The sequence below is a fragment of the Dasypus novemcinctus genome, chromosome 21, assembly GCF_030445035.2.
Source record: "Dasypus novemcinctus isolate mDasNov1 chromosome 21, mDasNov1.1.hap2, whole genome shotgun sequence".
Classification (NCBI taxonomy): domain Eukaryota; kingdom Metazoa; phylum Chordata; class Mammalia; order Cingulata; family Dasypodidae; genus Dasypus; species Dasypus novemcinctus.
In genome coordinates this window covers 35,743,033-35,769,107 of record NC_080693.1, presented here as the reverse complement: position 1 = coordinate 35,769,107, position 26,075 = coordinate 35,743,033, and the positions used below count along the sequence as shown (strand labels likewise).

Here is a 26,075-nt window from a genome sequence, read left to right as displayed (position 1 = left end):
GACACTGTATGCCAATAAAACTAGACAACCTAGATGAAATGGACAAATTCCTAGAAATGCACAAATAACCTACACTGACACTACAAGAAATACAAGAACTTAAAAAACAAATCACATTTAAAGAGATTGATCCGTCTGCAGCATCAAAAATCTCCCAGCAAAGAGAATTCCAGGACCAGATGCCTTTACAGGTGAATTCTACCATGCATTTCAAAAAGAATTAACACTAATCCTGTTTAAACTCTTCCAAAATATTAAAGAGGAGGGAAAATTACCCAACACATTTTATGAAGCCAACATCACCCTAATACCAAAGCCAGATAAAGACACTACAAGAAAAGAAAATTACAGGCCAATCTCTCTAATGAACATAGATTTTAAAAATTATCAACAAAATACTTGCAAATCAAATCCAATAGCATATCAAAAGACTTATACATCACGACCAAGTGGGATTTATTCCTGGTATGCAAGGCTGGTTCAATATAAGAAAATTAACCAATGTACCACATCAACAAATTATTTATTTTTTTAGATTTATTTCTCTTCCACCCAACCCCCCCATCTGCTCTCTGTGTCCATTTGCTGTGTGTTCTTCTGTGTCTGCTTGCATTCTTGTCAGTGGCACTGGGAATCTGTGTCTCTTTTTGTCACGTCATCTTGCTGCATCAGCTCTCCATGTGTGCAGCACCACTCCTGCGCAGGCTTTGCTTTTTTCATGCAGGACAGCTCTCCTTACAGGGAGCACTCCTTGCACATGGGGCTCCCCCACACAGAGGACACCCCTGCATGGCACAGCACTCCTTGCATGCATCAGCACTGAATGTGGGCCAGCTCACCACATGGGCCAGGAGGCCCTAGGTTTGAACTGTGGACTGCCCATATGGTAGGTGGATGCTCTATCAGTTGAGCCAAATCCACTTCTCCACATTAACAAATTGAAGGAAAAAAAACACATGATCATCTCAATCAATGCAGAAAAGGCAGTCAACAAAATCCAAATTCCTTTCTTGATAAAAACTCTTCAAAAGATAAGAATAGGAGGAACATTCCTCAATATGATAAAAAGCAATCAACATCATACTCAATGGGGAAAGGCTGAGAACTTTCCCTCTAAGATTGGGAAAAACACAGGATGACCACTATCACCATTTTATTCAACATTGTACTAGAAATTCTAGCTAGAGCAATCAGACAAGAAAAAATTAAAGGCATTCAAATAGGAAAAGAGGAAGTAAAACTCTTACTATTTGCAGATGACATGATCCTATATTTAGAAAAGTCTATGACGAAGCTGTTTGAGCTTATAAATGAGTCCAGCAAAGTGGTAGGATACAAGATCAACATGAAAAAACCAGTAATGTCTTTGTATAATAGTACTGAACAATCTGGGAAGGATATTGGGGGAAAATACCATTTAAAATGGCAACAAAAGACTCAAACACCTAGGAATCAATTTAACCAAAGAAGTTTAGGACCTATATGCAGAAAACTAAAAAACTACTAAAAGAAATCAATGAAGACCTAAACTAATAGAAAGACATTCTATGTTCATGGATTGGAAGACTAAATATTGTAAAGATGTCAATCCTACGCAAGCTAATTTATAGATTCAATGCAAACCTATCAAAATTCCAACAGCCTGGAGAGGATGTGGAGATATAGGAATGCTTATTCATTGTTGGCAGGAATGTAGAATGGTACAGCCACTGTGGAAGGTGGTTTCACAGTTCCTGAGGAAGTTGGATAAAGACTTGCTGTGGGACCCAGTAATACCATTGCTAGGTATATACCCAGAGAACTGAGAGAAGTGACACGAATAGTTATCTGCACACCAATGTTCACAGCAGCATTATTCACAACAGCCAAAAATTGGAAACAACCCAAGTGTCCATCAACTGAAGAAAGGATGAACAAATTGTGGAGTATAAACACAGTGGAATACTATGCAGCATTAAGAAGAAATAAAGTCATAAAACATATGACAACATGGATGAACCTGGAGGACATTATGTTGAACAAAGCAAGCCAGACACAAAAGGACAAATACTGTATGTTTGCCCTATTATGAGCTAAATATATTATGTGAAATATAAACATATTATGTAAAATATGAGTGTGGGTAGAATTGCATATATAAAGACCATTTTTCTTTGAAGCTGAAAGAATGTAAGTTAAAATTATAAAATGTTTATATCAGACAAAAAAAAACCCACAATACTAAGTGAAGGAGACCAGAAACAGAGTACTGCATATTGTATGATTCCATTCATATGAAATGTAAATATAAATCAATTTATAAAGATGAAATGAGATTAGTGGCTATGTAGAACTGAGGAAGGAATGCTAAGGGCTGTGCAGTATTTCTTTTTGGAGTACTGAAATTGTTCTAAAATTTTTGAGATGATGAATATACAACATTATGATTATACTAAAAGCCATTGATTATACACTTTGGATTGAATAGCCAGAAACACCAGCTATGTACAGTTGGAAAAGCATACAGAGATTGAGAGGTTAGGAATTTTCTTGTCTGTTTTTTGTTTATTATTATTACTGAAATAATAAAAATGCTCTAATAATGATTGAAGAGGTTAATGCACAACTATGTGATTATACCAAATACCATTGATTCTACACTTTGGATGAATTGTATGCTTTATTAATATGTATCAATAAAATTGATTTGTTAAAAAAAAAAACCTACTTTACAGAAATAGACAAGGCAATTACCAAATTCATTTGAAAGGGAAAGTGCACTCTTCTAAAAAGAAAAGCAATATGGGAGAAATTTCACCGCCTGACCTTGAAACGATTATAAAGCTACAGTGGTCAAAACAGCATGGTACTGGAATAAAGACAGACGCATGATCAGTGGAATAGAACTGAGAATCCAGACATAAACCCTCACCTCTACGGTCAAATAGTTTTTGACAAATATATAAAGTCCATGTTAACAGGACAAAACAGTCTCTTCAAAAAATGGTGCTGGGAGAATTGGATATCTATAACCAAAAGAATGAAAGTAGACCCTACCTCACTCCCTATACAGGAATCAACTCCAAATGGATCAAAGACCTAAATATAAAAGCCAGGACTATAAAATTACTAGAAGAAAATGGAGGGAAACATCTTCAAGAATTTGTGGTAGATGGTGATTTCTTGGACCTTACACCCAAAGCATATGCAACAAAAGAAAAAATAGATAAATGGGACCGCCTCAAAATTAAACACTTTTGCACCTCACAGGATTTTGTCAAAAGGGTGAAAAGACAGCAAACTCAATGGGAGAAAATATTTTGAAATCACATGTCCAATAAGGGTTTAATATCCATGATATATAGAGAGATGTTACAACTCAACAATAAAAAAACAAACAAACAACTTGAAAAACGGGCAAAAGACTTGAATAAGACATGTGTCCAAAGAAGAAATACAAATGGCAAAAAAACACATGAAATGTTCAACATCATTACGATTAGGGAATGCAAATCAAAACTACAATGAGATATCATTTCACACCTATCAGAATGGCCACTATTAAAAAGACAGAGAACTACAAGTGTCGGAGAGGATGTAGAGAGATAGGAACACTTACTCACTGTTGATGGAAATGTAAAATGTTACAGCCACCATGGAAGACTGTTTGGCAGTTCCTAAAGAAGTTGAATATAGATTTGCCACGTGACCCCGCAATACCACTACTGGGAATATACCCAGAAGAAGTGAGAGCAGTGACAAGAACAGACATCTGCACACCAATATTCATAGCAGCATTATTCACAATTACCAAAAGTTGGAAACAACCCCAGTGTCCATGAGCCAATGAATAGATAAATAAACTGTGGTGTATTCACATGATGAATTATGCAGCTGTAAAAAGAAATGAAGTCATAAAGCATATAACAACATGGATGAACCTGGAGGAAATTATGTCGAGTGAAGCAAGCCAGACACAAAAGGACAAATAGTGTATGATTGCATTACTATGAACTACATGACATATTGCATTATTTCATTTATATAAAATGTAAATATAAATCAATTTATAAAGATGAAATAAGCTTAGTGGTATGTAGGGCTAGGGAAGGCATGCTAAAGGGTGTGGAGTTTTCTTTTTGGAGCAATATAATTCTAAAATTTTTTGTGATGATGAATGTACAACATTGTGATTATACTAAAAGCCATTGATTTTAGATAGATTGTATGGTATGTGAATAGATCTCAATAAAACTGCTCAATAAATAAATAATTGTGCAAGAATAGTCAGAAATAGCAGCTATGTATGGCAGGTGAAACAGAGAGATTGAGAGGTGGATAATTTCCTTGTTTGTTTTTTGTTTATAATTTTAGTATTGAAATAATGAAAATGCTCTAATAATGATTGAAGTGATGAATGCACAACTATGTGATTATACTAAATACCATTGATTGTGCCCTTTTGATGAATTGTATACTTTGTTGATATGTATCAATAAAATTGATTTGTTAAAAAAAAATCTGAATTGAATAGAGGGAGAGACCACTATTACGCAAGGTGGCCAGGGAAGGATCAAAAGGAATAAAAGAACTTAGATGAGTGAAATAAAGATACACAAAGCAGAGAGAGAAGACCAAGCAAAGGGCAAAAATGGAAATGAATACAAAAGTTTAAGGATAAAAAATGGATTAGAGTTAAGTTTTAAGAGGTTGCAGAGGGAATAGGAAAAATGGACGAGTTGTTACCTGAGCTATTGTTCAGGAAGACCTAACTGTTACGCAGTGAGGGTGAGCTTAGGAGTCAGCCCTCTGGGTTTCTATCCTCTCCTTGCTAGCCTGAAGCAGTATTTTTTTATCTCTTTAAATTGAAATTTTGGATAACTGTAGATTCACATGCACATAGAGTGAGATCCTTATACACTTAGCCCAGTTTCTCTCAAGTGATGACATTTTGCAAAATTACAGTATAATATCACAGCAGGATATTAACATCGATGCTTGAGCAAGTTATTTTATCTCTTTCAGTCTGTTCTTCCTCTGGAATAATATTACCTACCTCATCAGGGTACTGTGAGGAAGAAATGCATAAAAGTGCTTAGTACATATTAGTTTGTTATATGAGTGCTATTATTAGATCTGATTTCCCTCTATCAAGTATCTACTAAATCCAGGCCTTATGCTAGACACTTTCATGCAGTTTGTTTAATCAGTTCTTTATTGATAGCTATTTAAGAACTTTACAGTTCTATTATAAATAATGCTAAAGAGAAATACTTATATATAATACTTTTGTGTGAGCCTGTGATTCTTCTGTAAAACTATATTTCTAAAAGTAGAATGCTAGGCCAAAGAGTGGGCATCTTTTAAATTTTGGTTCTCCTGTATTGTCTTCCAGACATGTTCTACTGTTCATTCTTTCACCAACAATTAGCTACTCTATGTTATCTTCAACTTCACAGACCCTGTAAAGTAGTAATCATTTCCATTATTTCACAGAGAAGGAAACTAAAGCTTAGAAAGATTAATTAATTTCTCCGGCTCATACAGCCATCAAGCAGCTAAGCAGTGTTCAAACCCAATCTGTCCTACTGTAAATCCCAGGTACTTTGTCCTGTGCCATGGTGCCTCCTTTATGCCAATTATTAAATAGAACCTTGGGCATGCCAGTAGAGTCTCTCCAAACTGGCGATGGCTCATTCATCATGAGTACTTTTTCGGATATTGTTAGAGAAAAGTGGTACTCACTGGGACATGGAGACTGATGATTACAGGCGGAAAGTTTATTGGGAAGCTCTCCCAATGGAGGGGGTCTGAAGAATAGACTACAACCTGCCCCTGGAAAGGGGGGTTTGAATTTATACAGTACATTCCTAGGCGGGGAAATGATAGTTGGTGCCAGGAGGTTGAAGGTTTGAGTGAGGTGCAGGGGCCAACAGAAAGCCCTAGAGAGAAAACTTTTCCCTTGTATGGCTAAAGGGTAGTGAGTTAGGGAGTTATGCATTCTTGGAATGCTAGAGGAGCAGGTGGTGCTTTGATCTGGAGGGGGTGAAGGTCTCTGTCTCACTTTGTTCCCGTCTCCAAGCGGTTTCTTTGTTCAGCCTTTGGGGGAAGTGCTTTCAGGTATGTAGGCTATGGGGGGGGGGGGGTTGGACGACACGACTTGTCTTTCCTCAATACATGTCATGGAGAACTGAGTCAGTTTGTTAATTATTGCAAACCTAGTGAGGGAGAACGCCTAACATATATCATTCATTCATTTGATCAATATATATTGAGCAACTACAGGCATACCTACAGATATCATGGGTTTGGTTCCAGACCACTGCAGTAAAATGAGTCACAAATGTTTTAGTGTCCCCATGCTTGTAAAAGTTATGTTTACACTACACTGTAGTCTATGAAGTGCGCAATAGCATTATGTCTATTAAACAATGTATATACCTTAATTAATACTTTATTGCTAAAAATTTCTAACCATCAAAAAAACAAACAAAAAAACCTCCCTACAAAAAAAAAAAACCCAGGATCAGATGGCTTCATAGGGGAATTTCACCAAACATTCCAAGGAGAACTAACACCAATCCTGCTCAAAGTCTTCTAAACTTTGAAAAGAAGGAAGCACTCCCTCACTCATTCTATGAGGGCAACATCATCCTCATACCAAAGTCAAATAAAATACTACAAGAAAACAAAACTACAGACCAATATCCCTTATTAATACAGAAGCAAAAATCTTCAACAAAATACTAACTCACCAAATCCAACAGAATTATATACTCTGATCAAGTGGGATTCATCCCAGGTTGGCAAGGGTGGTTCAACATAAGAAAATTGATGAAATACACCACATTAACAGAACAAAGGGGAAAAAAAAGCAATTATCTCAACTGATGCAGAAAAGGTATCTGACAAAATCCAGCACCCCTTCTTGATAAGTTTTTTTTTAAAAAACTAGAAACAGAAGGAAACTTCCTCAACATGATAAAGGGTATATATGAAAAAAACACTACTATCATCCTACTTTATGGTATAAAAGTGAAAACTTTATCTCTAAGAATAGGAACAAGACAAGTATGCCACCGTCACCACTGTTATTCAACATTGTGCTGGAAGTTTTCTACCCAAAGCAATTTACAGATTCAATACAACCCCATTTCCGTTTACAGAAATGGAAAGCCTATCATGAAATTTAATTGGAAGGATAAGAGTCACTGAATTGCCAAAGCCATCTTGAAAAAGAAGAATGAATTGGAGGACTCCAATTTTGAAACTTATTATAAAGCCACAGTAATCAAAACACCCTTGTACTGACACAAGGACAGACATATAGACCAAAGGAATTGAACTGAGAGTTCAGAAATCAAACCTCACATCTCTGGCCAACCGATTTTTGACAAGGGTGCCAAGTCCACAAATAGTGCTGGGAAAACTAGATGTCCATATGCAAAAGAATTAAGGTGACCCCTACCTCACACCATATCCAAAAATCAACTCAAAATAGATCATTGACCTAAACAGAAGAACCAGAACTATAAAACTCCTAGAAGAAAATGTAGGTAAGCATCTTCTAGATCTTATGATGGGCAATGATTTCTCAGACTTTACACCAAAAGCACAAGCAACAAAAGAAAAGATAGATAAGTGGGGCTTCATCAAAATTAAAGTCTTTTTTTAAAGATTTATTTATTCCTCTCCCCTTCCCCCACCTCCTCCCCAGTTGTCTGTTCTCTGTGTCCATTTGCTATGTGTTCTTCTTTTGTCCGCTTCTGTTGTCAGCTGCACAGGAATCTGTGTTTCTCTTACATCATCTTGCTGTGTCAGCTCTCTGTGGTGTGCGGCACCATTCCTGGGCAGGCTGCACTTTCTTTCGCACTGGGCAGCTCTCCTTATGGGGCACACTCCTTGCACATGGGGCTCCCCTATGCGGGGGACACCCCTGCGTGGCATGGCACTCCTTGCACACATCAGCACTGCGCATGGGCCAGCTCCACACGGGTCAAGGAGGCCCGGGGTTTGAACCACGGACCTCCCATGTGGTAGGCAGACGCCCTATCCACTGGGCCAAGGCCACTTCCCAAATTAAAATCTTTTGTGCAAAGGACTTTACCTTGAAAGTAAATAGACAACCTACTTCATGGAAGAAAATATTTGGAAATCACATCTCTGATAAGGGTTTAATATCTAGAATATAAAAAGAAATTCTACAATTCAACAATAGAAAGACAAGCAACCATTTTAAAAATGGGCAAAAGGCTTGCATATACATTTCTCCAAAAAAGATATGCCAACCACCAAAAAGCACATGAAAAGATGTTCAACATCACTAGCTATTAGGGAAATTCAAATCAAAACCACAATGAGATACCACTTCACACCCTTTAGAAAGGCTGTTAAGAAAAAAAAAGTTAAGTGCCACTAGAGAATATGGAGAAATAGTATCATTTACGCATTGCTGGTGAGAACGTAAAATGGTGCAGCTGCCGTGGAAGACAGTTTGGCAGTTCCTCAGAAAGTTACGCATAGAATTACCTTATAACCTGCAATTCTCACTTCCAGAAATATACCCGAAAGACTAGAAAGCAGGGACTCGAACAGATATTTGCACACCTATGTTCACAGCGGCATTATTCACAATTGCCAAGTGTGGAAGAAACCTAAGTGACCAACCAATTAATGGAGAAACAAAATGTGGTATGTACTCACAATGAAATATTATTCAACTGTAAGAAGGAATGAAGTTCTGATACATGCAACAGCATGGGTGAACCTTGAAGACATCACACATTGAGTGAAATAAGCCAGACACAAAAGAACAAATACTGTATGAGCCCACTGATATGGAATGATTAGAATAAGCAAACTCATGGAGTCAGAATCTAGAATATGGTTTACCAGGGGACAGGGTAGAGAATGGGGAATCAATGGTTAGACTTTACAGAGTTCTATTTGGGTTAGTTGTAAAGTTTTGATGATGGGTGTGGTGATGGTAGCACAACATCGTAAACATAATTAACAGCACTGAATTATATATTTGAATGTGGTTTAAAGGAAATTTTAAATTGTATATGTTACAAGAATAAAAATTTTTAAAACGTAGGACTGTTCAACACAGTGAACCCTGCTGTAAACATTGAACTATAATTGATAACACAAGTATAAAAATTCTCTTTTAACACATGTACATCACTAATGCAAGATGTAAGGTGGTAATGGACACTCTATGCATGATTTTTCTGTAAGCATACAGCCTCTCTAATAGAAAGAGATCATTCTGAGTCTCCCAACATGGCCTCCTTGCTGAGCTCCAGCACCGACGGCATCTTAGGTTTTGTTAATGAGTATCTAACGCCTTGACTTCACAGTGTGCAGACACCTGCTCATTCTAGGGCCAAGGCAGCTCTCCGGGTCTTATCCAGAACCAGTGGCAGAACCCCTCAAAATCTGGTAGAATAACATTTCGTCATTGGTTGGCTGTTCATACTCCCAGCGTTCCCTTCAGAATTACACCAGGTGAGGGTTGGGTCTGCCTGGGGCAGAGGAGTCTTTCATATTTGACTCACTCTGTAGTGAGCCGGGGCTTTGAGCCAGCAAAGCAAAGATGCTGAGGGCAGTCCTGGTCTTCAAGGAACCTACCGCCTGGTGGGAAACACGTGCTCAAGTCAGTGTTGCTCAAAGCAGAGACTGATAAATCTCTGAGGCTCAGAGGGGCAGCGATGCCACCATTAGAGGCAGCCGGGGGGAGGTGCAAGCAAAAGCAGAAAGGAAAGAGCTTCACACAGTAGCAGCCAGGCGGGAAATAAGTCTGGCACAGTCCCTCTCTGAGCACCCCCAGCTGGGGTTGCAGGTGCTAGAGTTCCATTTCTACCACCGTGGAGTGCGCTGCTGGGCTAGGAGTATTTGGCGTATTTTGGAAACGACAAATAGTTCTCAAAAGGCGCTACAGGATGCCTCTTCCCATTCACCCCTAAGGACAGGGCAGACATCCAGGACACTTATTTTTTTAAGCCCTTTCACTCAACACTCGCGTTGGGCAATGAATCTGCTGTTAAGCCTTCTCGGGGTGAAGGTGTCAGTTGACCTCTCCCAGGGCCGTTTGCATTCTAAGGCTTGTTTGGCCTTGTCAAAAAAAAGAGCTTCATTCCCCAACTAAAACAATGTCAAACGAAAGGCAGCAGCTGGACACAAGTTTTTTTTGGATGGAGGGGACTTCCAGTCAAAGCACTTGGCCTTGAAAATCTTTTATCAACAGATTAACAAAGTTGGCTGGGTGAGAAGGTTGTTAAGCAGCAGTACTGTGACAGATGTACACTTAGCACCCCCTGGGCAAATCCCAGCCCAGGGTCCCCACACCAGCTTCCCCCAGCAAGCAGTTACAATGGGCCCCAAGTTTAGCTTAGAAGAGGTCGTTAAAGCCATTCTGAGAGGGTGATCCCCACCAGCGCCAGGCCTCCTCCTGGGTACAGCTGTGGACAGGGTGCCCCAGCCTGGCCCCTCCTGGCCTCCGGCTGTGGCCTGGAGGGGCACCAAGACCAGGTAAGAGAGGGCATCTGTCCTCCCCAGAGAACTAAACCCCCAGTTCTGCACCAGCTCGTAAGAGCCCAGGACTGGGCAACAGGTCATCCAGGTCCTAGTGCCCATCTTGCCACTCACTCTGTGACCTGGGACACCCCAGGTCTCAGACTGTTTCTCATGAAGTTAAGCCCTATATGACCTATCAGAGCTCCCCCTGCTCTCCACATTCTCCTTCAAGTGAATGGTTTAGCTGTATACATAGAGCTGGAGGCTGAGGCCCCCGAAGAGCAACTTGTCCTTAAAGCTTTATTCCATAAACAAAGCCATCTCTCTTTTCCGGGGATTAGGGCAGCCCCCATTCCTTAGTGACGTTAGGTTCTCCAGGCACTGGCATTTTGTTTTTCTGGAAAGAGAAGCCACTAGTTCTGAGTGTCCCCTGCCAGACCCCCTGAAGGGCAGACACAGGCCCCACCCCTGAATGCAGCCCACCCCTTGGAGCAGGAAAAATGGCACTGAAAACGTCCCTCCCTTCCTCCCTCTGGCTGCAGGCTCTGGGGTCGCAGCTAAGGCTGGCCTCTGAGAGGCCTGGGGACTCCAGAACTTTGTGCTCTGAGAATTCTCAGCTAGTCATGCCATCTTCCCTTGCTTCCACCCCAGAAGGAACCTCCACGACCCCCTCTCCAGCTGGGCTCTGCTTCCATCCTGTTCTGGCTGTCCTCCTCTAGCTACATACCCGCCTACCTCCTCTTCCTTCCCACAGCCAAAACCGCTCCACTATGGGTTAAACCCCTCTACACCCTCAGCCTCCACCTCCTGCAATAACTGACACCTGGCTCAGGCCCAAGGACTCGGCTTCCCCACGGCCATCTCCAGCACCAGCTGCTCATTTTCTCACACTTGGTAAACTCAAGGTCAGGAGGTGGGGTCACCATTCTTCCAGCTTCCCAAGGCCACATCCCTGCTGTTTTCTCTGCTCTCTGAGGCGTGGCTCATCCTTCAGCCCATGCTCACCTTATCCCCAGTTACTCCTCCTCATTTACCAAAAACTTTGGCAACTGGCTGATGGCCTTCCCTACAAACTAGGCTGCCTTTGTGGCCAATCCATCCCCCACCCTGGGCTCTCTGTCCCTTGACTTCACCTCCAGGGACTTGCCCTCCACTCCATTTCAGCCACACCCTCCCAGAAACAGAATCTCTTAACAGCAGGAATTCAGACATTGCACCTCCTTGTCATAATCTCCCAGTCCCTTACTTCTGTCACACTAGCACTTCTTTCTCATCCAGGCCTCTGATCCACTTACTTCTCCCAGTCTGCCAGCTCCTTTTGGCCACATGACACTCCCTATCCAGCTTGATTTTCATTCTCCAGCACTTCAATCACTTTCTGGTCCAACTCCTCAAAAGTTCCCATTGTCTTTCTGAACCCCAATCATGCATAAGCAAACCCCAGACTACCGGGTACTGATAGAGAAAAGCACATAGCCTTGAAATCAATGGTCACCCAGCTCAGCTGGGCCCTCAACACTGCCAACGACCCGTTGGTCCTAGTATGTGGTACTCACTCCAGGTAAACCCAGTTCTCTGACTTAAGGCAAATCCATCCCTTCCCTCCACTTCCTGCTTCCTCTCCCCCTATTCTGGAAACTTCAAGAAGCATCTAAACAAGCTCTAAGCCTCTTATCTTAAAAATAAGCCCTCTCTTAAGCACATTTCTTCCCGCCCCCCCTCACTCCTTGAACCAGATGTCTACGCTCCCTGCCTCTATTTCCCCACTTCCTTACTTTGCCTAGCGGTAATTTGGCTCCTGCCCCTTCCACACCAGCCCAACTGCTCTCATGAAGGTCACCAAGGAGTACCATTCAGTCACCTTCCTTCCCCGTGTCTCTGTGACAACACACTCCCGTGTCCCCACCTGCATCTCAGGTCCCTCCTTCCCTGACCCCTCAAGGTTGGTGGTTCTCCAGGGTCTCTTCTAGACCCTCTGCTCTCATTCACTCTGAAACCTTCACCTTCCAAATCCTGATGCCTCATAAATCTACATCAGCACATAGGTTCATCCACCTGCCCACTCAGGTGCTGCAGAAACTGTTCAGTGTCTACATGGCCAAAGCCAAACTATCTTTCCTTCAAGACACTTTTTTCCAGTGGTCCGTCTTCTTAGAATAGCAGCCTCATTCATCCTGTCCCAAGTGAGCATATAGTTGAAAAATCAGTATTTGTTGAATAAGTGAACCCCTGACTCCTCTCTCCACAGGCAATCACTGAGTCTGTCAATTTTAGCTCCTAATGTACCCTCCAGCCTCCCCACTGTCAATTCTGCTCCTTTCTAATATATATATAATGTATGTATGTATATATTCACATATATATTTAAATTGTGGTAACAAAGTTTGCCATTTTAACCACTTACGTGTACAATTCAGTGGCATTAGTTATATTCACAATATTGTGCAACCATCACCACCATCCTTTACCACAACTTTAACACACCAAACAGAAAGTCTGTACCCCTTAATAACTCCTCATTCTCCCCCACACATCTGGCCCTGGTAATCTACTTTGTTTCTGAGTTGGCTTATCTTAGGAGTTCCACATAAGTGAAATATTTGTCCTTTTGTATCTGGTTTATTTCATTCAGTATGAGTTCAACGTTGATCCATGTTGTAGTATGCATCAGAGCTTCCTTTTTACGGCTGAGTAATACTCCATTGTACGCATACATCACGCTTTGTTCATCCATCCACCTACGGGCAAGGCTGGCTTCCATCTTTTGGCTATTGTGAATAATGCTGTGGACACTGATGTACAGGTATCTGTTTGAGTCTGCCTTAATTCCTTTGAGCATATACCTCGAATTGCTGGTCATGTAGTTCTGTTTAACTCTGAGGCTCTGCCAAACTGTTTCCCATAGTGCTTCTTAGTTCCTGCTGACTACCTCCATGCAGCCTTCCAAGACTTCCGTCAGGGACCTCGCTCTGTGTTCCCACTGCCCGTGATCCCTGCGTGCCACACTGCGGACCACAGACCGTCCAGCGTGCCCAGATCCGCGTCTCCCCCACTGAACTTGGAGCTCCATCCGCATAAGCTCCTACGGCCCATCACACAGAAGCTCAGTAAATACCAAGTGAGCGAATAAAGTAATGAGCGAATGGAACCACTTGTGGGCAGCCGCCGCTTCCCGCCACGGGCTCGACACCAGGGCCCAGGACCCGGCCGCCTCTTACCCACGCGCTGCACGCGCGCCGACCCCCGGGGCCGCGACGAGCCCCGCCCCTGCTCCCAGTGGCCAATGGAAATGGCCTGTGGGAACGCCCTCTCGACACGCCATACCCAGACGAGCCAATGGACGGCCTGCGTTGGGCCCGCCCGGCTGCCGGGCGCCTCGGCTTCTCCGCCAGCCAATGGGCGCAGCCTGCGTAGTCCGAGGGCCGCGGCGCGGGGGTGCCTTGGGGCGGCGGGTAGGCTCCAGCCCCCTTCCCACGTCGGCCAGCGCAGCTTCAGTTCCTTCCCCGCTCACCCGACCGCCGATGGGGGTGCTGGGCTTCGGGCGCAGCCTGGAGTGGCTGCTGGGCTTCTACTTCCTCTCCCACATCCCCATCACCCTCTTCATTGACCTGCAGGCCGTGCTGCCGCGCGAACTCTACCCTGTCGAGGTGAGGAGCGCCGGGCTGGTTCTGGGCCGCCGGCAGCCAAGTTAGAGCCCCCAGCGCGCGCTGCGGCTGTGCCTTCGTCCACTCAGGGGCCAGATTTGCCCCTGCCCCTCCTTGGGACCCGCCTGTGCCCCGACCCCCTCCTACCCTTCAAAGTCTTTCTCGGGCTTTTTCCTTCTCTACCCCAAACCCCTTCCCAGTCTGCCAGGGCAGACACTTCCTTCTGCAGCCCGGTCTTCCCTGAGTGTGTTTTAGGCTCCTACACGCCACCTCTGGTCAGGTGTTAGGGTTGAGGGAAGTAACCTGGTTCTGAGTCACGTGTTGGGTTTGTTTTAAGGTTTTGAAAGCCCCCTAAAATCCTAGTCTAATACCAGAGAAATAACCCACGAAGGATTAGACTCATCTAAAGGCTTTGCACCTTGGTGGTGCTGCTTGGGCATTCACTGCTTCCAGCCTAGGATCCCAGCAACTTTTAAGAGCTCAGAAGTAAACTGACATCGTTTCTAATCGGCTTTTTCAGTTGGGCCCGAGTAAAAGACACCTGGGTAGAAATAAAGGTGGCAAGTCACTGATGGAGCATTTTCCTTACCAAACTTTAATACTACCCCGCCAACCCCCTTTAGAGCTAGTTTTAGTTTCGCTAGTCTTTAATTAACTGTACCCTACACCCTTCCGTGGAATTCTTTGCCTTTCCAACCAGTCTGTAGAACTTTGGATGAACTTGGCTTGTCTAGCTGAAGATTTGATTTTGCTCTCTTCCTTAACTGCCTTTTCTCTGCAGAGCCGGGGGTTTTAACCCAGGTCTCTGAACCTTCAATAGATATATGCATGATTGTGTGTGCCTTGTGTTTTCTAGGGAAAGTCTATAGCTTCCATCAACTTTTCCAGGAGTTTAACCCTCCCAAGATTAAAAGCCGCCAGCAGTGTCTCTCCCCACCTCACCCCCCAGTTTTTTAGGTTATTTTATTTTAATATATCGCCCCCTTGTTATTTGCACTCACGGTGTCCATTTGCTGTGCGCTGCTTGTCTTCTCTTCTAAGAGGCACCCGGAACAGAACCTGAGACCCCCCATGTGGGAGAGAGACGCTCTGTTGCTCCCTGCTTTGTTGTATCTCCTTGTGTTTCCTCTTTGTGTCTCCTTGTTGTGCCAGCTTGCTGTCTTGCTCGTCTTTTCCAGGAGGCACTGGAAACTGAACCCAGCACTTCCCATGTGGTAGGCGGGAGCTTAATCGCTTGAGCATACATCCATTTCTAGAGCCAAGCATAACTGGGAAGACCTCTGACATTGCTTCAGCCAGGAGGGCATAGGTGTTGTGCAGCAATCACATCAGACTACAGTCTGAGGAACTGATCCTTCCAAGAACTGGCTCCATGTCTTGGGCAAGTCAGGGTTCTGTCAAGTAAGAACTGGGTTAAGTCACTGTCTCAAACACACACAGACTATTAGTTTCTAATTGCTGCTGTCACAAGTTACACAAACTTAGTGGCTTAAAACAAATTCATTCTCTGTTTACAGAGTTCCAAAATGAATCTTACAGGGCTAAAATCAAGATGCCAGCATGGCTGTGATTTCTTCTAGAGTCTCTAGCTTCTGGGGTTGCTAGCATTCTTTGACTTATATAACCCTAACCTGCTTTTATCCTCATTCTGCCTTCTCTTCCGTAGTCGAGGCTCCCTCTTTCTCCTTTTGTTAAGGACATATGGGATTATATTAAGGGCACACCTAGATAATTCAGGCTACTCCTCCCATCTTTTTTTTTTTTTTTTTTTGGCATGTGAATTTTTTTAATTCATTTTTTAAAAATATTACATTCAAAAAATATGAGGTCCCCATGTACTCCCCACCCCCCTCATCCCACTACTCCCCCCATAGCAACATTCTCCTCCATCATCATGACACATTCATTGCATTTGGTGAATACATCTCTGAGCATCGCAGCATCTCTTGGTCAATGGTCCACATCATAGCCCACACTCTCCCATGTTCCATCCAGCGGGCCATGGGAGGACCTACAATGTCCAGTAATTGTCCCTGCAGCACCACCCAGGACAACCCCAAGTCCCGAAAATGCCTCCACATCTCATCTCTTCCTCCCATTCCCCCACACCCAGCAGCCACCATGGCCACTTTTTCCACACCAATGCCACATTTTCTTCGATTACTAACCACAATAGTTCATGAATAGAATATCAGTAAGTCCACGCTAATCCATATTCTATTCCTCCATCCTGTGGACCTTACTCCTCCCACCTTGAGTGCCTCAACATGCTTACACCTGCAAAGTCCCTTTTGCCATATCAAGTAACATTCCCAGGTTTTGGGGATTAGGACCTGGCCCTCTTTGGAGCCAGGTAGTACATACTCTTTGTAAAGAGGTAGTTGCACCTCTGCCCTAACCGTTAGTTGCCCTGAAAGGAGAGCCTATTGTCAGATGTGTGGTCTTCAAACCTGTTTATAATCTGCAATGGATCCCTGTAATACTTGGTAATAAGGCTGTTACTCTTAAGTAGCCATCCAGATTTAACATCTGTTGGTTTCTTTTTCCTTTCTGAATGTGCCATTCCCCTAAGTCCTTGTTTACTACTCACAGCATACAATTTAAAATGGGCCCAGCATCATAAGGATCCCATTTGAAATTATATATCTGACTTGATAACATTGTCTCAGGTTTATATTTTAATGTTGACTTATTGTAAAGGCCAAGGCCAGCACAGGCAGGAACCGACCAGAAAGTGTGTACGCACATGCGCTGATGGTGTTTAAAGGCATTAGGCTTGGAAGGCCTGTGCCTCTACTCGCTCTTGTGGCTTTGGGTTGGGGAGTGGATGGTCTTGTTGCTGAATTACTTTCAGACTCTGAAAAAAACACCAAAACTTAGTATCTTGTTTTTTCCTCCCTAAATAGAATAAAGGAACTAAAAAGAAGTCACCTAGTGGTCAGCCGAAAATTTGAAAATTAAATCTTTTTCTTGGTTTGAGCCAAATCAACACCTAGAAAAACTGTCACTTTATTATGAAATATTAAGAGAATTTAGCTTGGACTAGAAAATAGAAAAGAGGATGGGAAGCATTTTATAGCATCATTTGCAGCTGGGTGGCACTGCTTATGTTAAAGTACTTCCAAAGGAAAAACAGATGAGTATCTAGATCTGGAATCAGTCTTCTCATTCTAAATTAGAGAAATACAAAATTGTTCATTAGCAAGCCCTGGTTTGGAAATGCATGTATGCAAGCCAGGTGAATTTTTTAATGGCTAACACTAGTGAGTTGGGTCAAGTGTGAGGTAGGTATAAATGGAAACAGTTTTACTCTTCTTTGGTCTTAAGATTAAGTTTGTACTGACCAGTTGTATGTAGAGATTTTAATAGAATTAAACTTGAACATCTCAAGATGTGTTAATTACATCCAAGTAAGTAACACATTTACACAATTACATCCAAGTAAGTAATTAACACATTAACATTTACTACATGCTAGGCATTGTTCTAAAAGACTGTATATGTATTTAGTAATTTTAATCTTATCAACAGTGACGTTTTATTACTAGCCCTGCTTCATAGGGGAAGAGACTAGCTTAGTGAGATGAAGGAATTTGTCCAGAGCCAGGCACTGTCTATTCTACCCAGCTTAATCCAGGGCTCGGTTCTGGCCTCAGTGGGTAGTTTACAACTGTGGACAGGGGTAATTGGTTAAGATGAGTGTTAGCTGATAAGATGTTTAAATTCGCTGATAATCTCAGCCTGCAGACTCAGAAATCAGTGCTGTACTAGTCTGCCTCAAATCAGAAATAGGTTGATAGAAAATGTATTGTTCAAGTGGACTAGAATGTTTTTTTTTAAATACCATAGTCTTTCCCTGCCTCCAATTTTCCCCCTCCCCCAGTTGTGGACTGCATATTTTTTTATTATTACAGAAGTGGGTTTACAACAATCATGCATAAAATACAGGACTCCCATATACCACCCTATTAACAACACTTTGCATTGGTGTGGTACATTTGTTACAATTGATGAAAGCACATTTTTATAATTGTACTTATAACCATAGTCCATGGTTTAATGGAGTTCACTGTGTTGTGCAGTGTGGTTAGTCTTTTAACACAAGTAGTTTCCTCCAGTTTTTTGTTTTTTAGTAAATCTTAAACACTTAGTCCAAGTTGCTCATTTTACAGGTGAGGAAATAGAGCCCTAGAGAGGTGTGGTGACCTAGCATTTATGAACATTTTCTACCACATTACTGTCCTGAAGTACCGAGAAGGAAGCAAAGTATATTGCCAAGAATTTAAATTGAAATCAAATTGGTCAATAAATGGTTTTCCTGATAGAGCCTTTCTGGAAATTAATATTATGCCAACATAATGTTTGTTCCTGGATATTTGCTTAAAGCCAAGACTGTTTCACAATAGCAAGCCTTTACCTTTTGATTAAAAATTAACAGGATTATGTTACCAAAATAATTTTTTTAAAAGTTAACACCAGTAATGAGAGACATAAAATGGGATCTGAATTCAAGGAAAGACTATTATGAATGTCACTTTCTCCCAAATTAATTGGTAAGTTGAATGCCATTCTAAACAAAATCCGAGTAAAAACGTTTGGGGGAAAGTTGACAAAATTATTCTAAGTATCATTGAACAAATGAGTGAGAATGCCTAAGAAACACAAGAGATAAACGAGTGATAAGGGGGAGATTTAATAATAAAATGTCATATAAAGCCACAATAATAGTTTGGTGCTTGGCATTAGTATTGACAGATTTGACAAATGAATCAACATATTTATATGAAATTCACCCTGATTATTCCTTGAGCACCTCTGCTCATGGGGAATCTTCTCAACCAAGGTCAGTGGCTTAAAAAAAAAAACATAAAAATTAACAAGAAATATACCCTTGGATTTTCTATTGTAAGCTAAGTTCTTACCTTGGAGCTGCTTTAATTGATCATAATATGAAGACTTAGTTATTTGGCTTTAAAGGCAGGTGTGAGTCAGAACAACACTACCTCCAGGAGGTTAATTGTGAGAGCTGCTGTAGTCTAGGCAGAGCGAACGGCCTAGGCTTTGGGCTCTTAGAAAATCACAAAACGGGCACCCTCAAATACTATGGCTTCCTTCCTCTGCCTCTAGCCACCTCCATGAAGATCTGTATCTTTTTATTTGCCAGGGTAATTACAGTGTTGGGGCCCAATATAGAACTAAGACTGTTAACTCTTAAGCCTTGCCATAGCCTAAGTGTGTGTAGTTTATGGTTTGGGGCAGAGTTTGTTCTTCAACCAATATCCTACTGGTCTCCTAAAAGAAAGAAAAAAAATTTGAATTAGGAGAGTTAAAAATTCATGGAGAACTTATTTGAGATAATGAAGTTATTTAAAGTGTGCAAAAAATCAGAATTCAAAAAGCATATCTCCACAGAGGTTAGATTTGTATCACCATCCAAGGAGATTCAATTCATTCCTGTACATGAGGGAAATCTGGCCTTCAGTTTGGCATATAGTTGTTATTGTGTGAGGACACATCAAGATGGCTTTCACGTCTTTTTGTTTTTATTCGTTGTCTGCTTGTTTTTGCTTGAAGTCTGCTCATTGTTTGTCCTAAGAGGCACCAGGAACCTTGGGAGATGGGCGCTCAAATGCTTGAGCCGCCTCTGCTCCCCTACATCTGTTTCTTTACAAAATATAATATTGGCAGAAATGTCACACTTGTCTGGTCAGCAAGCATCCCAAGCACTTATCAGATGTCAAACATTGTTGCTCTTGTCAGTGGGCCACACACCTGGATATGTTGTGATGGTCTCACAAACAAATGCTGGGTAGTGCAAAAAAGGGGCTGGACGAGTTGAGGAAAACTTCCCAGAGCAGGTAACATTTGAGTTAGAGCTACTAAGTTTTGTATCACAAAAGCTAACCTAAGTGTGCTATCTACCGCCAAGAGGACTGGTTACAACATGAAAGATCCTTTTGATGTATCTTCAAATCGGTAGGTGCTGCCGAGCCTTCTAGTTGAGGTTCCTGTAATTCATCTTGAATTACTGTTATCTGTTTTCAGCTGAGAAACCTGCTGAGTTGGTATACTAAGGAGTTCAGAGACCCTCTGCTGCAGGATCCCCCAACATGGTTCAAGTCTTTCCTGTTCTGTGAACTTGTGTTCCAGCTGCCTTTCTTTCCCTTTGCAACATATGCCTTCTTCAAAGGTTGGTAAATGATGGGAAAATCACATTTGTGCTCAGAAATCAGGACCCAGAAATCTTTGGAAGAAGTATCTCCAAGGGAGAGGGGGTGGCCCCTGTAGTTTGTGTGAGGCCAGAGGCTTCTCCTGGAGCTCCATAGGATCTGGTGGGAATGGCAAGGATAGAGCCCATGAAAGGACATGCCCGTGCCTCGGGCTGATGTCTTTTTGTGGAAGAGAAAGAAGAGACGTGATGAGGTAAGAATGGCTATGAGGGTAGAAAAAAGTATAAAACTGAAGGGAAGGGGGAATGTGGCCAAGGAGAAAGGTCTGGGCAGCTGGGCTGCCAGCTGGAAGTTCCTCTCACACACTTGAGACTTGAGGAAACTTGGAGGATGGTCTTGTTACTTACATAATTGGCTTTTATTTTCCTGCTTTGGGTAGTGTCATACTGACTTATAAAACAGTAATATCAAAATAATCCCTAAAAGGGTTACTTTTCCATTTAAAAATTATTCTTACACTGTTCCTACTAACTGATGTTTTTATAAAGAAAATGGCCATACCAGTGTACATGGAAATTTAGCTAGCAAGCTGAAAATGGCTGTTTCTCCTCCTGGAGTCACTGAATCCCTCCCTTGGTAGAACCTGCTGGTCCTCACCTGCATATAAGTAAGAGATGCCTCTAGCAGGGACTACTTTACCAACTGTTAGAAGCAGGTCCACTTAGGAGGAGGTAGAGAGAGGCAGGGATGCAGAGTCAGGATGTAGATTGTCACTTCTGACTCTTGAAATGTCATGAACAGAACAAACATTTATCTTTTCTCCCCCACACTTTAGGAGGCTGCAAGTGGATACGCATTCCTGCAATCATCTACTCAGTTCACGTGCTGACAACTTTAATTCCAATTCTCTCCGAAATTCTATTTGGGGAGTTCTCCAAAGCCGCTGGTTTCAAAGGACAAGGACCTAAGACTTTGCATGAACGACTGACCCTTCTATCTGTCTATGCCCCCTACTTTCTCATTCCTCTTATGCTTCTGCTTTTCATGTTGCAGAGCCCCTACTACAAGTATGAGGGGAAAAGAAAGAAAAATTGAGGGGAGAAAATGCCTCTTGGGCAGGTTTCTAGACAACTGCTCAGAACCCATGACTTCAGCAGCATTTAAAACACCAGCAGCAGTGTACAGAGCAAGGTGCTGGCAGGAGCCAAGCCAGCCCCGCACCTTCCAAGGCCACTGGGATGAACAAACGGATGACCTGAAGGATTGGATGGGTAGGGGAGGCAGGGAAGGCTGTAGGGAAGTTGTGCCCAAGTTCCATTTCAGGATTATTGAGAGCAGGACCAGACCAGAAACTGGATACTTTAAGGAAACGTGGCCTGCTTGGCATGTCTGAGAGCCATTTGGCCCATAATATGTATGTGACTAAACCCTTGGCTTGTGGTTCTCTAAGATGAATATTGGGGTATTTCAGGCTATTTTACAATTTGAAATTCTACCTTTTTAATACTCATTCAAAAACTGTATTATGTTTTCTCATACCAGCCCCTCCCCTCCTCACACCAGGAAAAGAAGATATTCTGCAAAAGGAATTTAAACTTAGTTTTCCCTAAGTTCAGCCCCAGCTTGACTTTAATCAGAAATGGAAACACTGGAAGCTGGGGTTTTTTTTCTGTCTCATGCAGGTGATCTTGAGAATAGATTTTTAAAAATCACTTATTCATCCTCCTGCTTCCAAATTGTAGGCAGTTTTCTCCCCTGCTTTCAGAGACCACCTCACTTCTATGTCCCTTTACTCTGAAGTCTGGCGTCTCAAAGCTGATGTGGAAGTGTGCTTCGTAATAACTGACTTCATACAGTTGAATCATTCCTATGGGGGGGCAGGGGCAGCTGGGTGTGGCATGACCAGTGTGTGTGTACAGGGTCTCTTCACATCAGTGCCTGATGTTTACCTTTCTCTAGATTTGTAGTTAAGGCCAACCCTGAGGGGGGAAAATGGCCTGTGAACATGCAGAAAATGGTGGACACTGATTCTGGTCAATTCCCTTTACTTCTACATTTTTCTCACAAACCGTAATTTGCCCTGACTGTTGGTAGTATCATCTGACTCGTGTCTGGTCCAAATAAAGGCTGCTAACCACTGCCTGGTTTGTTTTGTGGATAGGAGACAGTATATCCAGAATTCTCTTACAAGGGGCTAAACATTCACTTCAGGGGCAGCAGAAAAGAGGCAGATCAAGCCACTTGAAAACAATAATTTATTGCTTTTCCTTTCAAGGCTTAGTGAATTTACAAAAAGAGGATCAAAGTTTACAGACTGTTTAGTTCAAACTAAGAATGCAAGAGATGAGAACCTGTGCCTCCATGGCACATGTGCCCCAAGAGGCACATTTGAAACAAGTCCCCCCAAATTTGTATCATTGCCTTCAGAGATGCTGCATTCCTTACACACCGCCTCACACCACATGCTTGGAACATTAGTCAAGTCACTGGAATGGTTCAGAGGTGGATTTTTTGCCCTGCTATAAAAATAAATTTTTCAGTTCATTTCTGAAAAATAAATTGGTCAATAAATTCATTTTGTTCTGCTTCTACTTTACACAAAGCTTCATATTCAACCCGATACCTGAAAAACAAAATTGTGAGAGGTCCTAAAAAAGGACGAAATAAACCATGGACTTAATTCTTCTAGAGAAGAATATAGGTTTAAATGATTCCAAGAAATGGTGTGAGTTCAGAATGAATTAGGGCAAGAAGAGAAAATAAAAAGAGTAAGAGGCAAAACTCTACCCATGACTACCCATGAGAAAGTTTCATCTCTGAAAGGGTCTCCTTTCAAAGAACCACCAACTCTGAAGACCCTCACTACCTGAGCTTTGATTCTGAGGGTTCATTCATCCAGTCTCAGACTCTCAGAGGTGCTTTAATATGAACACATTTTCTATTTCCATCCCATCAAATGTCATTTTATTTTTTAAAAATCTTCAAATGAGGATGGGACAAGTAAGACTATTCCTCTGAGGACAATGACGGAAGGAGGACAAGAGGTGATCTTTCAAGAAGGAAAAATAGAATTTAAGTTGAGTGAAGGACTTATTTCATGACTTCTTACCTTTCTAGCTGCATTTTCTTTTCTGCTATTAGTGCTTGAAGTTGCTGCTGTTGGGCTTCTCTCTGCTTTGCTATAGATTTGAGCAAATTCCGAGCACCGATGGCCTAGAAAAGCACAGTATAGCCAACGAAGGTCACACTTTCAATGAGAGGCAGCTAGAGCATTAAGTCTTCAACATGAGGAAGGGCCATTTGGGGGCTACAGGTCAGGGCTTGGAGGGAAGAAAAGTCTAGCCCCAGAGCTCTGGGATAGGTCACAGGATCAACCTAATGACCTAAAAGTGCCTAAGGGGTAATGAAAACTCAATATAGAAATGGGGGAAACGGACTTTGGCCCAGTGGTTAGGGCGCCCGTCTACCACATGGGAGGTCCGCGGTTCAAGCCCCGGGCCTCCTTGACCTGTGTGGAGCTGGCCCATGCGCAGTGCTGATGCGCACAAGGAGTGCCCTGCCACGCAGGGGTGTCCCCCGCGTAGGGGAGCCCCACACACAAGGAGTGCACCCATAAGGAGAGCCGCCCAGCGCGAAGGAGGGAGCAGCCTGCCGAGGAATGGTGCCGCCCACACTTCCCGTGCCGCTGACGACAACAGAAGCGGACAAAGAAACAAGACACAGCAAAAAGACACAGAAAACAGACAACCGGGGGAGGGGAGGGGAATTAAATAAATAAAAATAAATCTTAAAAAAAAAAAAAAAAAAAGAAATGGAACACAGCTGTGTGAAGCAGGCTGTGGGAGTGCCCGTCACATAGGTAGCCAGTGGGCCCATTTTGGTGTGCCACTTAGCCTGTGTGCTTTTCCAAGTCATCTGCATCCTGCAAGCCTTAATCTCTTCATTTATAAAATGAGGATAAAAACCATCGATCTCAGAGTGCTAATGTGACGATTAATTGAAATAAAGTGTAGAAGAGTTTAATAGGTTAATTGGACCAAGAATTGTTATTTAAAATCTGGTTTTAATAAAGAAAAATAACTCCCAATCAAACAAATCAAGAGGGCCAGAAAGATGACAGGCTAGTAAACCAGGGTCCCAGGCTAATATAGAGACACAAGTCATACTGTTCTTACCTTCATCTTCTCATTTTCTGCTTCTTTTGCAAGTTGGTCAACGAGCTCAATTAAACCACCAACTATTTTCTGAAACTGGCCAATTTCTTTCAGAAAAGAATAAAAAAATGTTTTATTTCTCAGCATCATCACTTCTTCCTCAACACTCTCCTGAGGGGGTCAGAGGGCAGGGCTTAACTACCCCCTTCTAATCTGTGTCACAACAGCTTGGTGCCTGCTGGCCTAAAGTCTCCCACCCTTAGTCTCAAACAGGAGAAGGGTGGCCAGGTGCCTAGAAGTGGACCAGGCATACCTGGACTTAGAGTCCCTACGAAGCCAGCCAGTCACTGTTACCTCAGGCTTTGAAGGCACCAAGCTCCTGGTGGGTCTGTCCTCTGGATGGGACCCGATCCTGCTTCACCATGGGTGGCAGAGAACACAGAGGGCCGTGTTTATGAAAGGCCTATTGGTGAAAGGTCCAGCTTAGGACCTGAAAGCTTCCTGTTGATTTTAGTTAGTGGTGGGGGTGAGGGCTTTCCACCTGTAAACCAGAGCTAATAAGGGGCTCAAAGCATTAAGTACCTAATCTCCCATTCACTTTTTTCAATGTTCTTGGTGTGATGGAACCCCATATTCCTGAGGGGTAAACTGAGGCCCAGAAAGGTGGGACAACATGCAGACAGCAATCACAGAAGACTGGCAATAGAACCGAAGCTACCTTTTACCAATCAAGCTCTCTCCAAAGACTAGGGAGTTCTCAGGAAGGCTCAGAAATCCCTTGCTCTGCCTACACCTGGTTCTGTGTTCACTGGGAATTGAGTGGCTTGGCTGCTGGGACAGGAAGCTTCCTGGAGGCCTCTAGTCATAAGGTAGCTTTATTAAGTCTTTTGAGCTGCTTTTTGAGATTTCAGTTATCATCTTTAACTCCATATAATGGTGAGCCTGCCACTCTTGGGAGAACAGTTTCCCAAGAAATCAAATCATAAGTGCATAATTTTATTCTTTTCCCCCGAGACATGGGTCTTCCCCCCCACTGAAGTTTAAGATTTGAGAGAAGGAAAAAAAAAAAGGCATGTCTAAAGACAACCCTCCTATACACACACACTCCCCCTCCCAATGTTCGTTTTGATCAGTAGTCTGTGTGGGACTATGTAAAAGCAAAGAAGAGGGCAGGAAAACAAGGTGGATGATTACATGGGAATTGGAAAAGGCCAGGCTCAACCTCCAAGGAGCCTGTTCTGGAAGGGCAGAGAGCTACAGTCAGGGAAGTGTTGGGGATGGGGTGTGGCTGAAACAGCTCGAAGCTGAGTGTTATCATGTCCCCCCAAATGACACTCACTGTCCACAAAGTCCTTGCACTCTTCCTTGAGCTCTATGGTCTGCTGGGTAACCTCTGGGTCCAGAACCCGTAGTTTGTTCAACTCGTCAAAGTGCAGTCCTGCTTCTCCCAGGATGTCCTTGGCCATACCTGCAAAGAAACCAGCCCCAATCACCAATCACTTCCCCGCCACCCAAGGAAATGCTTGCTTCCAGCCCGGCCCTGCTCCTGCCCCCAAGCATCAATGCTGAAAACTCAAATGCTCTGAAGGCCCCCCTTCCCTCTGCCTCCA

General features: G+C 42.7%; 2 protein-coding genes across 8 annotated transcripts in view; one reads left to right on the top strand and one right to left on the bottom strand.

The window, feature by feature from the left end:
• The window catches only part of IFT20 (intraflagellar transport 20), a 108,933-nt gene that overhangs the window by 79,482 nt on the left and 3,376 nt on the right, over window positions 1–26,075 (bottom strand). For 3 of the 7 annotated variants that reach the window (XR_011646823.1, XR_011646824.1, XR_011646825.1), the window contains exons 2-5: window positions 25,805–25,933; window positions 24,487–24,572; window positions 23,421–23,524; window positions 15,143–15,535 (exon numbers count right to left, since the gene is read on the bottom strand). Coding sequence is in view for 4 of the 7 variants with exons in the window: in XM_058283812.2 (XP_058139795.1) it covers window positions 22,853–22,934; window positions 23,421–23,524; window positions 24,487–24,572; window positions 25,805–25,931 (399 nt within the window). In the remaining 3 variants the exon portion in view is untranslated. Of the gene's footprint in view, window positions 1–15,142; window positions 15,536–18,812; window positions 19,434–22,548; window positions 22,935–23,420; window positions 23,525–24,486; window positions 24,573–25,804; window positions 25,934–26,075 lie in introns of those variants that run through there. The other 4 variants (XM_023585658.3, XM_071210475.1, XM_058283812.2 and 1 more) reach the window with 3 other exon arrangements.
• On the top strand, window positions 13,890–22,450 carry TMEM97 (transmembrane protein 97). Its single transcript, XM_004449960.5, has 3 exons — window positions 13,890–14,144; window positions 20,187–20,331; window positions 21,147–22,450. The coding sequence occupies exons 1-3, from the start codon at window positions 13,893–13,895 to the stop codon at window positions 21,404–21,406; spliced, it is 657 nt and encodes a 218-aa protein (XP_004450017.3). The 5' UTR covers window positions 13,890–13,892; the 3' UTR covers window positions 21,407–22,450.

Bases quoted from the DNA above. Each gene is read 5' to 3' on its own strand.
- TMEM97 (XM_004449960.5), top strand. From the start codon at position 13,893: ATGGGCGCAGCCTGCGTAGTCCGAGGGCCGCGGCGCGGGGGTGCCTTG. The intron at 14,145-20,186 runs GTGAGGAGCGCC...ATCTGTTTTCAG, and splicing joins GCGAACTCTACCCTGTCGAG to CTGAGAAACCTGCTGAGTTG. The intron at 20,332-21,146 runs GTTGGTAAATGA...CCCACACTTTAG, and splicing joins AACATATGCCTTCTTCAAAG to GAGGCTGCAAGTGGATACGC.